The following is a 13,777-nucleotide window of genomic DNA, read 5'->3' on the forward strand; positions in this document are numbered from 1 at the left end:
TTTAAGACTAATCAAAACACTGACAGTCCGACACATTCCTTCAATCCACAGGGGATCAAGTTCTCATTCTTAATTCCCAGGCATTATACGTCCAGCAAACAAGAGCAAAACATCTGGCAAATGCTATTGGAGGGACCATTGGAAACTGCTACGGCCGCTTATCAAACCTTTACAAAGCCTAAAACTGATGTTGCACAGTAATTAACATGCAGGATTATGTAAAATGCAAGAAGCCTCAGTGTAAATGCTGTGAGGCTTCCTCATTCTTAAACATACACGATTTGGCCAGACAGGCTCCATGTGCTTTAAGAGAAAGCCTCTGTAGACCTCCACAGCAGACACCCTTCATTCCCAGCGCTGATGCTCGTGGGCACTGCTCGGCCCTCTCTCCTCCTGCCTGGAAGGACAGCTGCCAGGCCAGATTCCCTCTGCAGTCTGTGGGGGTCAGCCCGACACCAGAAGAGCAGGCTTCTGCAGACAGGCTTCCCACTCAATTTTACCAACAAAATTCTAAAACCTCTCCATGAGTTTTCCATAACTTATTTTCCTGCATAATTTACATCTCGCACGTCCTGGGTCTTCATCTTTTTGGAGCCATAGCATGTATTTTTCATCTGCTAACCAGCGGTCACTGAAAACACATTTACCCGGCGTTCTGACCTGGGTGCTAGGCTAGCTTACAGCTCACTATAAAATTCCCATAAGAGGGTCGGACGCAACACCATAAGGGGTCATGTCAGCAACAGCAATGTCGCCGCCTCTTTTAAAAAGGGTGGTAACTTATTAACAAACTTACCTGATACAGCTATGATCATTTTGGGTCAATTAAAAAAAATTCCATGACTTTTCCAAAACTTAATGGATATTTTGCCATTTTTCAAAACTTTTCCAGGCCTCGAAAATGAAATTTCATTTTCACGACCGTGGGAACCCTGCGCAGATAACTGCTTTTGATGAAAGCTCCCGTGCTAATACTCTCACGTTTGTCAACATCTTTAATATTTTAGTTTATTTTAAAAAAGGCACTTACAAGGACAATAAACATCTTAGTGCTTGACAGCAAGGCAGAAATCCGGGCCGAACAACCACTACGAATTCTGACAGGAAAGCAGAGAGTGGCTAAGTCGAACCCCACTCTTTCAGTGGGTGTCAATTGTGAAGACGGCTACAGTTTAGTGCTGGCGATCCTGATCATTTTTTCCTGGGCTCTCTAATCCCGAATCATGTGGAGACAGTAGCTCAGGCTGCATGGGACAGCAATTTTAACTGTGACAATACAGCAGAAGCAAAACAAAACCTAGAAGGTGATAAAATGAGTCACGATTCTAACACAAGACCACTAGCTGGCGCAGTCTTAAACTAAATACAAAGTGAGATTCAAACGTACCATAAATTATCTTTATCTCAGACAAAAATAAATAACTACCCATCCCTCCCCCCTAACATAAAGCCCACATTTAAAAATCATCAATATTATATTTTGTTTTTAGGATTCATTCCTGAAGGATGAAAACGGTATTAAATCAAATCACATTTAGCCTTTCTGGCAATACAAACCATCAGATTATAACTGTCTGAAAAACATATTTCAATTTGCAGAGTTAGAATTTTTACTCAGATGGTTAGGTCTCTGACAGACCTGTAAATTCTCTTAAAGCTGGAGTGCTTTTCCCCAGAGGACACCCTGAAGTGGTCTAAAAGCTCAAGGATTCGCATTCTTGATCAGATAAGCATCCGAGCAGCAGCTGGTGGAAACGAACACCTTTCCCACAGGTAATATCAAGTTTAAACGGCCACTTTCCTCATAACCAAAGTGAAATGTAACAGTATTACTGTACTGCTGCATCTTGTCCTGTTGGGGAAAAATAAGATTTTGAGAATTTTGATCAACTAACAAACCCTGTATTATTTTTTTTTAAGATATCAGGATTTTGACTCACTCTCCACCCTACACCTGTAGAGACTGAACAGCTTAAATGTTTTTTCTATTTATTCAGTGTGGAATAAACCTCTTCTTCCTTTATAGCCAACACACACTGCCTGGACCTCAAAGGAGGATAACATCACAATTTCATCACTGTGGTCAACATATTTGAAGGACAAAAGTCTACTTAATAGACTGCAGTATCTCAAAACTTCCACAGCTTTCCACCATAGACTTCACAGACTGCTGAACGTTTTACTTCACTAATCCCTCGGGTATTCTACAGTAAGAATTATAGTTTTTCTATAAAAAAATTAAGTTTTTCAGCTCAGACGTGTGTAATAAAAGGTTTAGTCTGAAATTACATCTTTGTAGGATTCATCATACCCAAATAAGAACTTGGGATACCATTAATTTAAAGAGCAATGAGTGGCATACTTAATCACCCAGGGAGCTCAACAACAGTGGCGGGTTTAATTCCAGACCTGGGCTACCATCTGCGTGGAGTCTGCATGTTCTCCCTGGGTTCACATGGGTTTCCTCCCACAGTCCAAAGACATACTGGTGGGTTATTTGGCTTGTGTGTAAACTGGCCCTGGCGTGAGAGTGTGTGGGTCTGTCTGCGTGCCCTGCAATGGACTGGCGTCCTCTCTAGCGAATATCTTGCCTTGTGCCTGCTGCTTCCCAGGATACGTTCCAGCTCCCTCGTGACCCTGAACTGGAAGAAGTGGTTAGAAACTGGAATGTTTAAATGTTTTTACTGCATGCTCAAAGGCACTCCATGACTTTCTTTGTAATCTACAAATTTACAGCATTTACAGCCTGCTAGAATGTCCGACAGCAACACTAGCTGGTAAGGAAATTGAGGTATTTTCGGAACAAAAACAAATACCACATATTTGGTCATTTAAAGAATGTAACATCTTTATGAAAGCTACACTAAACTAACTAAAACAAGGTTTAAGTAATCCTGGTGCTCTCCGTGTTGCACTGTCAATAACTTTCTGTGAACTGCAAAGTCAAAATGCAAAGACTGCTCGACGTCTGCCCCCTACTGGTTGAAGACAACATCGCAGGAAGTTTGTAAAACTAAAATGTTAAATATTCAGACCTTGAAGTCGTGCAGCATGGAAATTTAAAACTTGAAAAAAACAAAAACATGCATAACTGTGTATTTATAGCCCCTACACCTGAAACAGGTTATCATAACACTAAACTGGACTCCCTAATATCATTACTCATCAGTTAATTAAATGCAAATTATGCATCAGATATTTCTGGTTTTGGACCTTACAAAAGAGAGAGTCTGCATTCTATCTAGACCTGGTAGCTAATGTCACAGACCACACAGATTTTTCTTAATACTTTTAATTAAAAGTTTAGCAAAGGCAAATTGTTTTAGGTAACTCAAAATAGGTCTCAGTACAACAAAATACTACGTTCTCTAATTGTATTCAAAGCGTGGCCTTTAACAGATGACAGTGTAAATTACAAAGAGCAACCTTGATTTGAAAACAGTATAGAATGAATTATACAAACATAATAAATAGATTTCCCTCTTACACATACAGTATGTACAACAGCAGTTGAAACAAATGGTAGATTAACAGTAGAAAACAGGGTTTATCTGAATGGAACAAGCTGACGTACACAATGTTCAAAACCCACTTTTCTCCTTCCAGACACAGGAGACCTGAATTCTGAAATAAAATCAAAGGCACAAACACAAATGTATGCAATAACAAAACTTCACTTTAAAGTTGTATTTGAAAAGGAGGCCGTTATGGGTAAGCTTCACATTTTTATGTAAGAAAACTGAACAAATTAGTTGTTTCTGTCAAGGGACAGAATTGTTCAATCGATACATTAGCAGATGTACTAGATTCGTTTGAAATTTTGAGTAGTCCATATTTTAGTTGTGCCTTAGCTCCAATTCTGAATGATTGTGTACATCAGCTAAAGTCAGGTATTGACACAGTACACTGAAAAACAACTCTCCTTAACCATGACTAAGCTTTAAAAGGCTGAACACAACCAAGCTATGTGCAAGATTAATAATTAAAAAATGACATACCCTTTAATTGTCAAATTATGCAATACTGCACTGCTTAAACAAAAACCACCACAGAAGAAAAACAAATTCAAGTTGAAATAAAGACTCCCGAATGAAATGAACTGAAACGTTTAAACAAAAAACTATGATTAAAATTCAAGTACAATAAGAAGAGGAAACCGCTCCAGATGGAACACATGAAGTAAATCTAAAAGCCTAAAAGAAGCAACATAATTGTAAAAGGAACACTTGTATTGTAATAAGAGCACAGTCTGGTGCGTTTTGTTCACAAATTAACCAGCTCCAACTTCCCACTGACCCAGAATGTCACAGGAATAAATAAAAAAAGGTTTAAAAAGAATCATACCATACTGCACTACATAGGGAAGTACAGCACATAACCATCATCCAACTAACAGGCAGCTTTGGCTCATCAGCGACGATGTTCGTGGACAATCAGAATGGAACAAGCCTTCAGGGCTCCTGCTGCTGTCGACTGGACACGGCCGACAACGGGAACACAAATGACCTGGCTGTTAACACACTGCACTGACCCAAGCCAACATGGTGAAACCAGACACGGAAGTCTCAAAATCCCAAATGTCATCGACTGAATGTTTTTTTTTAAAAAAACCAAAAGATTCCATGTATAACACGACAAGATGCGGACAAACATACCTGTAGTTTATGTTGTCTCCTTTTCACACATCGTTCTGCACATCAAACTGCTAAAAGACTCCAATGAGCAATTTCGGTCTTTAGGCTGAGTGGTGTATGGAAGCTTAGTGTCTGTAGTACTGGCAAATAATATTCATACTGTACCTCCACTGAAAACTATCATCCTCAGATATGAGACCAAGATCCTGTGTATTCCGCAGGACTCCGTTAACCCGAGTCCATGCAAAATATCTGAGAACAACTATCCCATTCACACTCAGTATGCCTAGAAAACAGGTCTTTAATTGGGTTATGAATTTGCATCTAATTTGTTGAATGCTAATGTAAACCAAAAGATTCCCTGAAGTTTTTCTCTTCATTTCTATGGTTGCACGTTGTGGGGGAAAAAATAAAATAAAAACACTGTTCCAGACTCCAGTTGTTTTTACCAGTCAACAGCAATATTAAGTTATAAATACCTGTGTACAAATTGACATCACACATAAGCTGTACAAAGAGGGAGGCTTGATCTTATCATAGTGTTGCATTTAACACTTCCAGTAGCTCAGTTTTCCCCACAAGTCAGCTGAAGTGCGTATCATCCAAAGCATGATGTGTCTTGCATTGCTTTACAAAATACCAGTCACTTTTACCATTCTGCATCTCCAATGGCTTTAGAAAATACGTAATCTCTTCCATTTAGGTTCATGATTCCATCTTTGAGGTGGAATTTCCATTTATTCTTACTTCTGTGAATCTAAAATAAACACAGGCAATTAATGTCAAGACTAAAACTGCACAGTGCTCAGACGTTTACAGTGTTGTTTGAAAAGTTCGCATTTGATATATACAAGCACACCACGAACAGCTCCACTGGAGAAACCGCACTGCTACACATACAGGGCTTTCCCAGAGCACGAACCAGCTGCCCAGGAAAACTCAGGCCAGCCGAAGCCACGAGTCTCAGAATGCCAGCCTGGGAACAGCAGCACTCAGAAGTAGAGGAGACAAAAGCCTTAAGCCTTCAAGACTTGTCGGGACTTGAAACTTTCTGCCAGCAGAAAAAAAAACAAACTCTGAATCTGGCCTTCAAAGTGAAGGAAGGGAAGCTTTTCGGTGAGCAATGACAATTCTACAGTCAGCTCCCATTTTAAAATTATGCTCCTGCATTATAAATCAGTACCAAAAATGCTGAAGTGTTAGCAGCAGTCAGAAGACGCAGATCACGGCAGAGCTGAGGCTCCGATTAACGCCTATAGCTCCTCGTCTTACCTTGTCATATTGGCACACAACTACGTTCTCCGTGTCAAACAGCTCCTGGCCCTCCTCGTCGCTCACGTCATCCCCGCTGTTCAAAGGCTCCTGCAAACAGAGAAAGCCTCTGGCTTGCTTGACTGCACTCTGCAGGAGGGGCTAGGGCAGAGAAAGAGAGAGACAAACCTCTTCCACTTGACCGTCTTCTCCTCCGTCCTTGTCCTTGTCCTCCTCCTCGTCTTCGTCGTACTCGTCCTCTTCCTCCTCGTCTTCCTCCGAGGACGTGTCGCCGGCCCCGTCCACCTGCAGCATCATGGGCGGCTGCTGCTGCTGCTGCTGCTGCTGCTGCTGCTGCGGCGGCACCTGCGCGGTGCTCTGGCCCGCGGGGGCGGCCATGGGAGCCGCCTGCATGACCTGCGACGCAAGCACACAGCGTGAAGAGGCTGGCGGCGGCGGCGCACCCGCCAAGCGTGACCGCTCGCTTACAGATACGGGAACACACGGTGTGTGATCCCCGAGGCAGGAGCAGACTGTCGGGACAAAAGCGCTCACAGCATATTATTCGGCCGCTAGCGACTTTCTGCGATCCACGCGACACTTGCGCGCTGGGCGGGTGTTTTGCACGTGTGCGCGCTGAAACTACGAACCCTGTGACCGCACACGGGGGAGAGGGGGAGGCGCAGACAGAGCTGCTCGTCTCTCAACTCCTCACGGGCAGCACACCATCGCACCGCCTGCCAGCACCCGGCCGCCTCTACGGAATCCAGCCAAGTCTGCTGGCGACACAAACCAGTCTCAACCCCACGATCACAGAGCCCACCCTACAGCCGGGCAAGTGCCTCAACTGGCTCAGGCACTGGGAAGCGCACGAACCACCACTTAAAGGACTGCACGTGAGCAACTGCCTGTCAAACTGCACGAACGGTCCCCCCCCAGCGTGTCCTACCTGTGCATTCTGAGGGACTTTATTGCCAGCAATGACGATCTGCTGAGGCTGAATGATAACCCCAGTCTGCTGAGGGATCCCACCTGGGAGGGGAGTCAGGACCTAAGGGCAGAGCACCGACCACATGATGCACAGGAAAGAGACAGCAATGATACTACACCGCAGTTCACTGCTGAATAGAGAAACAGATGTTCCATTAAACTAATTCAGACAACTTTTATTTACAAAAATGAAAATGAGAGAATGGGGCAGAAATGTGGAGAATTCAGAGGCTGCACTACTATCTCATCTGCTGTCCCTAAGCCAACATTCCTCTGAGCACAGCTGGATGCCCGTGAGCTATCGTGTTTAAGGCAAGGCCAGGACAAAAAGAGACAAAAAGGACAAAGGGGGGGAGGGGGGATGAGGAGGGAAAAGATACAGTGTGTTTATTTGCAATTCAGGCAACTGCACATTATTTTACAACGCATGCACAGACACGTGCTCTACAGTTCCTCTGGGGAGCGGCAGAGGAACACAGAGGCCCGTCCCGCGCCGAGAAGCAAACGGGAGACCGCAGCTGTGCTCCTGCTCCTCGGCGCGGGACGGGCCTGTGCTGCACGGCGGACGTACCTGTTGAATGACGGGGGCCTGCACCCCACTGGGCTGCATCTGCGGCAGGACCTGCTGCTGCAGCACCACCTGCTGCTGGGGCTGGATGAGGTACTGGGCCCCATTCGGAGCTCTCACCACCTGCAGGATTTGACCTGACAAACACACCAATTAATGCCAGCACGTCCAGCGGAACTCGTCCTCTTCCGTCACAGACCAAGGGTGCAAGAGGAAGGGAAAGTCCGTCTCGATAATCTTGAGAAACCAGAGTTAAAAATTGACGAGCAGAAACTAAACTGCTCCCAAATGAACTACATTTCACTTATAAAAAAAAAAAAAAAAGTTCACGTTGAAGTACGGGTGTGATTCTCGCTAACCTCCGAAGTGCTGCCTTACCTTGATTGGTAATGAGCTGCTGATAGGGGCTGACACCTGTGGGCAAGGCCAGAGTTGCAGCAGTGGCGGCTGCGCTCTGCACAAGGAGACAAAAGCGCGCGCACAGTCAGACGAGAACACCTCGCACAGATCCAGCGCAACCGCACCCGGGGGGGCTCTTCAGAGAACGGCTATGCCTCCTGACCCGTTTAAGACACTAAGGGGGAACCGCATCCTAAGTTTCTCAGATCGGTTATTAAATTTCGATAAATTCATCGACGGTATTGCAGCATTTCGCAAATTCTGATTTCAGCACAAAATCATGACCTTTGTGAAAGTAATGCGAGTCACCTCGTTGTTGCAAACCACTGGTCTCTCCACGGGCGAGAGCGCGAGTTTCTGTGAACTGCGACATGCAGCGGCCCTTCCTGCTCACTAGTCACTGTGATGGCTTGATGTACTGTGACGCACGAGTGAAATGCACAGGCTGTGCGGCAGACATTTCACTGCAGAAATGTTCCAACGTGATCTGCGTTCAGAGTAAACAAACTCTGTCGGCAAAACCGTCTGGAAGTTAAAAGCAATATTTCTATCGGATTAAAAGATGTGTTCACAAGCCTGCTGGGGCTGCTTCGCTGCACCAGACATTTTGTTGCCTCGCTCTGAATCGCAGAATACGGTGCTGCACATACCTGGAAACTGTCTATATTGATGTACACAGTAATGCGTTAAATCTCCAATTCACATTTAACTTTTATTGTGGTTTGAAATACACACATTAATGCCGATTCTTTCTAGCCCTGAAATATAAAAACAGCATTTTAATGGCTATCACGGAACTAAAAGCATAAAAGTCGTAAAGGAGATTCCTTCTGGCTCGTCGGATTGCTAATAGTTATTTGATCCCAGGTTCCTATCCAGTTGCTTCTCCAAGGAAGCCAGGAAAACCACATCGGCAACACGGCCGGAGAGCTCATCCCCCGTGACCCTACGCGGAAAGCAGAGCCTCTCGTGCTCGGCTCCCAATGCGTTTCCACGGAGCTGCACTCGTCGGCTCATGCTTCACGTGTTTGGAGCGATTTTGTCAATGTCAGCTATCTGGACTTGGAGACCGAGTGGGACAGCTCGCTGATGCCGGTCTGAAATTCCCAGCTCCAACAAGATGATTCCACCCAGACTCTCTTCATGGCAGCTGCTCCACAGGCACGCAGGGCGCAAGGCCACCCAGGCACTAAGCAACGGACATTAACAGGGCGTTCATCGCTGCTCACGAACACATTACATAACCCTCGCAGACACGCGATTGCTACAGACTTCGGAAATCCCTAGGATGAATAAATGCATTCACACAAAACATGTAAAGGCTTACCATCCCTGTGGCGTTCATGTGCTGTAGTAATTTTGAATCTTGTACAATAACTTGCTGCTGGGGAGCTACATCAAAAGAGAAAAAGATAAGATTTTGATGCACAACTGAGTTTAAAAAAAAAAAAAACAGACTTTTAATATGAATAACCTGCACAGCAAACAACTTAACTTCTGCCTATTAAATTCCACTGCCATTAACAAAAGAATGTATTATTTCAAACAAAGGGCATTAAAGCTACGCACAAATACAGAAAACACGTAAATCTGTCAATATGACCATTTTTATACGTCAATAAAAACTATGAACGAAACACACCTTGTATAATGTTCTCACCTCCGCAGCTATGCGTTAATAGAAGCAGTAGAAACAGACCCCTTTGTTCCCTTCAGGGGTTTTAATGATTAAACGAACGCAGGAGGCTGACCGGTAGAGGTGCTCTCCCCAGTGCGTGCCGAGGTGTGAGTCTGGGTCGGGAGGCCAGTCGACTGACCAGGATTGCACCAATGCCAGTTAACCTGATTGATCAGTCGGGGTTTTGCTTTCTCAGCTCTTGGAAGCCCCCATCGTGGCTCCGTCAGAGAGAGATGCACCTCACTGCTCCAGCCAGCGCTGAGCCTCTGGTACAGGCCTGCGTTCCCCGAGACATGCTCGACCCCAAGGCTGGCGGACCAGAGGAATCTCAGCGCCACCGGACACAGCACGGGGACCCCCCGGCCCCCAGCCCTGGAGCCGAGGCAGGCAACCCCGGCTGGGATGGAGGGGCTCACCTTGCTGGGCGGGCGGAATGATGACCTGGGGCTGCTGGGATTGCTGCTGCTGTTGCTGCTGCTGCTGCTGCGCCTGCAGGATCTGCTGCTCCTCCGTGTGAAAGCCCTCCACCGCCTTGGACTGCATCAGCTTGCTCTCCCACAGCTGCGGAGAGGAAAGGAGCAGCCGCTGGGACGCCGGGAAACTCAACAGCTCGCGCCCCACAGCGCCAGGGGAGCCCCCAAACCTGCACACCCCCCGCCCACTCTTCTAAGGCTCGAGGAGCCCCTCTCCAGAAATCACTCCTCTTCAAAATAAAACCGGCTAGAGGATGTTATTAGAAACAGTAAAAGCTAAAATGACAGAACAGCAAAAAGGGAGCCGTGCGCCAGCAGACCCCCGCGGAAGAGTGAAAGCACTGGTCGAGCGGACTGCAAGGGAGACGCTTCCTTCTTGAGAGCCCTGGTCGAGGAATCAGGGGAGAGGGGAGGGGACTGGACTGGACTGGACTAGATAAGATCACTTTATTAGCCCTATACAATTTCTTGCATTAGGGATTTGTCTTTTTGCAGACCCCAGCTTGCTCTCCATGAGACACGCAGACAGGGAGAGAAGCTGGGGGTCAGAGCGCAGGGTCAGCCATTGTACTGCAACCCTAGAGCAGTTGGGGTTAAGGGCCTTGCTCAGGGGCCCAACGGAGTAGGACTCCTCTGCCTCAACCTTCCAGCCACAGGCACAGGCACAGATCCTGAGCCACAGAGCCACTGCTCCGCCTCTTTGAAAACTGTCCCCCAGTTTTCAAAGTTTAGAAACTGAACTGGAAGGGAATCTCACAACTCTGTGAATGTTTATTTCAGAAAGCAACACTCGTGGGTTTTTTTAATGTTCTATAATGTCAAATGTCAAAATATCTGCTACACAAATTAAGGACTGCTGCTGTCTTTTAAAATGCAAACAGGCCACCACAGCAAATTACAGCAGTCAAAACTTCTGTCCATGACACTTCTGCAAACTTGACAGACAGGAAGTGGGAAAACGAGACTCCGTACTGTTCTAAGCTCCATGAGGACCTGCTCATCCACTCCCTCATCCAGGAAGAGCTCTCGGACGTCATTGATCACGTCTTCGATCACAGATCTGTACAGTTTAGGCTGAAACAAAGAAACGGACAGGAAAATATTTTTTTAATGTATGACCACAGACAGATGAATCGGCTCCCTTCTTCTGAAACTTACTCATCAATTAATTAAACTCTCAAACCTTTTTTCCATCTCAGCTGCAAACACTGATCTTTGCAAACAGTGAAACTTGCAAGCCAACAGCAAATGTCTTTCGTCAACAACTGCACAACTGTGGATTTCGAAAGACGCAAATAAACAAACGGCCAGGCTTGACACAGATTTGTAAACCGTATGCGAGCAGGGTTTATAAATAAATCATGCCCTCTCTGTACACCACACTCCCGTTTCACTCCTCCGCAGAGCTCTGTAAAGGAGAAGATTCAATTTACTCTGCGAGACAACACGATAAACACGGGAGCCTCTTGAAAGTTAGTTTTGCAGTGAAGAGTGACTAAAAATGAAGTCCAACTTTAATCATATGGATTTTTGTTTTTGTGAAGCAAGGACATTTCATTCAATCGCTCCTGTAGATTCCACTCATCAACTGCACTCAACACATTATTCAGGGGAACTTGTATACCCTCTATTCATATTTCTAAATCACATCGGCATAACTACACGGTTTCGGTGAGGGCTTTCAAGCACTTCGCAATTCACTTGAAGTCTCCCGGACAATTTCCAAGAATTTGTCCAACTTAGCATCCGGCACTCAATGGCCATCGTGGCACCTCTTGGAAAAGGCCACGGCCTGGCCTCTCCCTGCACTCCTGCTGCGCTACGGACTGGTTGAAATCTTGGGACACCCTCCCGGTCCCCACCTCCAGGATCCGGACGGGCAAGCTCACACGGTGCGGCACGGCTTGACCCCGCTCGCCGCTCCAGACCGGCTCGGGAGCCCGGAAGCCCATGCACACACATGCTCCTCGACAAACGGGTTTCACAGGACGGCACAGCGCACCTACACGGCGTTACCGGGGGGGGGGGGGGGCGGACAGGTACAGCACCCACACCAGCCCCTCCCCGCCCAACAGAATCAAAAACCATTTTTCAGAGAACCGCGGCTCTGCAAACGGCGCACAAGATATCGGGCTAGTGCGCGCCGGCAAAGCGGCTCGGCGGGCTTCCTCTCGCAGAAGGACGGACGGGCGGAGGTTGTCCAAGCGGCCGGGCTCGGCTGGACCCGGCTGGGCTCGGTTCCGACGGGCGAGCACGGCTGCCGTCTCGGCACGACGTCCTCCGCACTCGCGCCTCCCCCGGCCGGCTCGTCTGCTCTCTATTTAAACCCCCGCCTGGTGTTTATATGGCGAGCCTGTGACGTAGCCGCGAGTAGCACCGTCCCATCCCTGGCAGTCTATATTAGAGAGCAGCCATGGCTCTATATAAAGACGGAGGAAAGGCGGAGGACCAGAGCGGCGGAGGGAGAAGGGAGGCCGGCCGCACTGGCGGAGCCGGAGCCGGGCGACACGGAGCTGCCCGCGTCCCGTCCCGGAGGGAGGAGGGGGGTTTGGGTGGAGGTGACCATTTCACACACACGAACTGGGGCCGAATCTCCAGGATCTGTGAAATGTTATGAGGACGACTCCTTAAAATAAAAGAGGGATTCCCCCCCCCCCCACACACACACAGACGCTTTTACATTTCATTCATGTTAAAACGCAAATTGCGGGCCACTACTGTTCCAATGCGGGGAAGCGCTGTAAATCTACAATATTTTAGTCGGTAGGACTGCCAAGGATGTTACCTCCGTTAATGAAAGAAAGTGCTTCACAGAAGAAAGGTACTTTCCTAATGGAAAGGCTAAAACGAGCTAGAGTCCCTACTGAACCACAATAAAACTGCTTTTTTTCCCCAAACGATATTTTTAAAATGCACCTAAAATTCCAGCATTGTGCCAATACCCTGTAAATGCATTTTCCCCTCTTGTCTACCATTAAGAGCTGCAACAGCCCAAGCAGGCACTAAAAAAAAAAAAAACCTAAGCAGCCATTATACCAGTGTTTCGAAACCAAATCTTGACAGTAAAATAACTCAAAATCCCAATGCTCATGTTACATTGCAAACAAGAGTACATCTCCTATGGGAGACATCCCTGCGCTGCAAGAAGAAACACTGCTCTTTTCATGTTGCTTTCTTCACAAAACCCCCCACGTTAGCTACAAATCAGTGAGATGCAACCGCACTGAGGCTCAAAATTTGGTCTCGCCGAGAAGTTCAACGAATGGCTGCTCGGTTCTTTCCCTCTCTCTTCCCCTGCCTCAGCTGCCCTGCATGTTGGACGGAAGGATATGCCCCCCTGTGAGAGTGTCGACACTCGGTCGTTTCGGCAGCACGAATGCAATCGGCGTCATTATCTGACTGACTGCTCTGGAGATCAGTCCTTACCACGGGATTCGAGTTAGCCGAGCTCGCCATTATGAGCCGAGTGTGTGAAAAAAAAAAACAACCAAAACCCACTGCTAAAAACAAAACGGAAACGTCAGAGACTAAAACATCTAAATCCGATATTTAAAAGAACTCCCCCCCACCCAATTCGGCTTGGGTTTTTTTTAAAAGAAATTAAAATACTATGCACTTATACTAGTCCCAAGGGCTGCGCTGTCCAGCCGTCCTCCGCGCTCCGCCGCCCTCCTTTATATACCGAGCTGCGAGTGCGCGAGACACAGCCCTGGTCAGCGCGGCGCGTCTCGCGAGGCCTCGCCCGGGATTTTCCGCGCAGGACGCGAGATTTCCGACGCCCCCA

At 47.0% G+C, this 13,777-nt stretch overlaps 1 protein-coding gene across 3 annotated transcripts; it reads right to left on the minus strand.

The window, feature by feature from the left end:
• Positions 1–3,276: 3,276 nt before the first annotated feature.
• On the minus strand, positions 3,277–13,722 carry gtf2a1 (general transcription factor IIA, 1). Of its 3 annotated transcripts, none has more exons than XM_088647486.1 (11): positions 13,610–13,722; positions 10,966–11,067; positions 9,937–10,081; positions 9,170–9,234; positions 7,822–7,897; positions 7,447–7,580; positions 6,835–6,936; positions 6,536–6,661; positions 6,075–6,302; positions 5,907–5,996; positions 3,277–5,391 (listed from the first exon to the last, which is right to left on the minus strand). In XM_088647486.1, the coding sequence occupies exons 2-11, from the start codon at positions 10,978–10,980 to the stop codon at positions 5,284–5,286; spliced, it is 1,089 nt and encodes a 362-aa protein (XP_088503612.1). In that variant the 5' UTR covers positions 10,981–11,067; positions 13,610–13,722; the 3' UTR covers positions 3,277–5,283. The 3 variants fall into 3 exon arrangements, with proteins under 3 accessions (XP_088503612.1, XP_088503610.1, XP_088503613.1); XM_088647484.1 differs by having other exon boundaries at positions 13,420–13,705; XM_088647487.1 differs by lacking the exon at positions 6,536–6,661 and having other exon boundaries at positions 13,420–13,700.
• Positions 13,723–13,777: the final 55 nt, after the last annotated feature.

Source organism: Lepisosteus platostomus, chromosome 10 (genome assembly GCF_059453375.1).
Source record: "Lepisosteus platostomus isolate fLepPlt1 chromosome 10, fLepPlt1.hap1, whole genome shotgun sequence".
In the NCBI taxonomy this organism is placed as follows: domain Eukaryota; kingdom Metazoa; phylum Chordata; class Actinopteri; order Semionotiformes; family Lepisosteidae; genus Lepisosteus; species Lepisosteus platostomus.

Coding starts and splice junctions, on each gene's coding strand:
- gtf2a1 (XM_088647484.1), bottom strand. CDS start 13,449: ATGGCGAGCTCGGCTAACTCGAATCCCGTG. Junction 7,581..7,821: donor GCAGCTCATTACCAATCAAG/GTAAGGCAGCAC, acceptor TGTGTTTGTCAG/GTCAAATCCTGCAGGTGGTG. Junction 6,662..6,834: donor AAGTCCCTCAGAATGCACAG/GTAGGACACGCT, acceptor TGTCGCCAGCAG/ACTTGGCTGGATTCCGTAGA.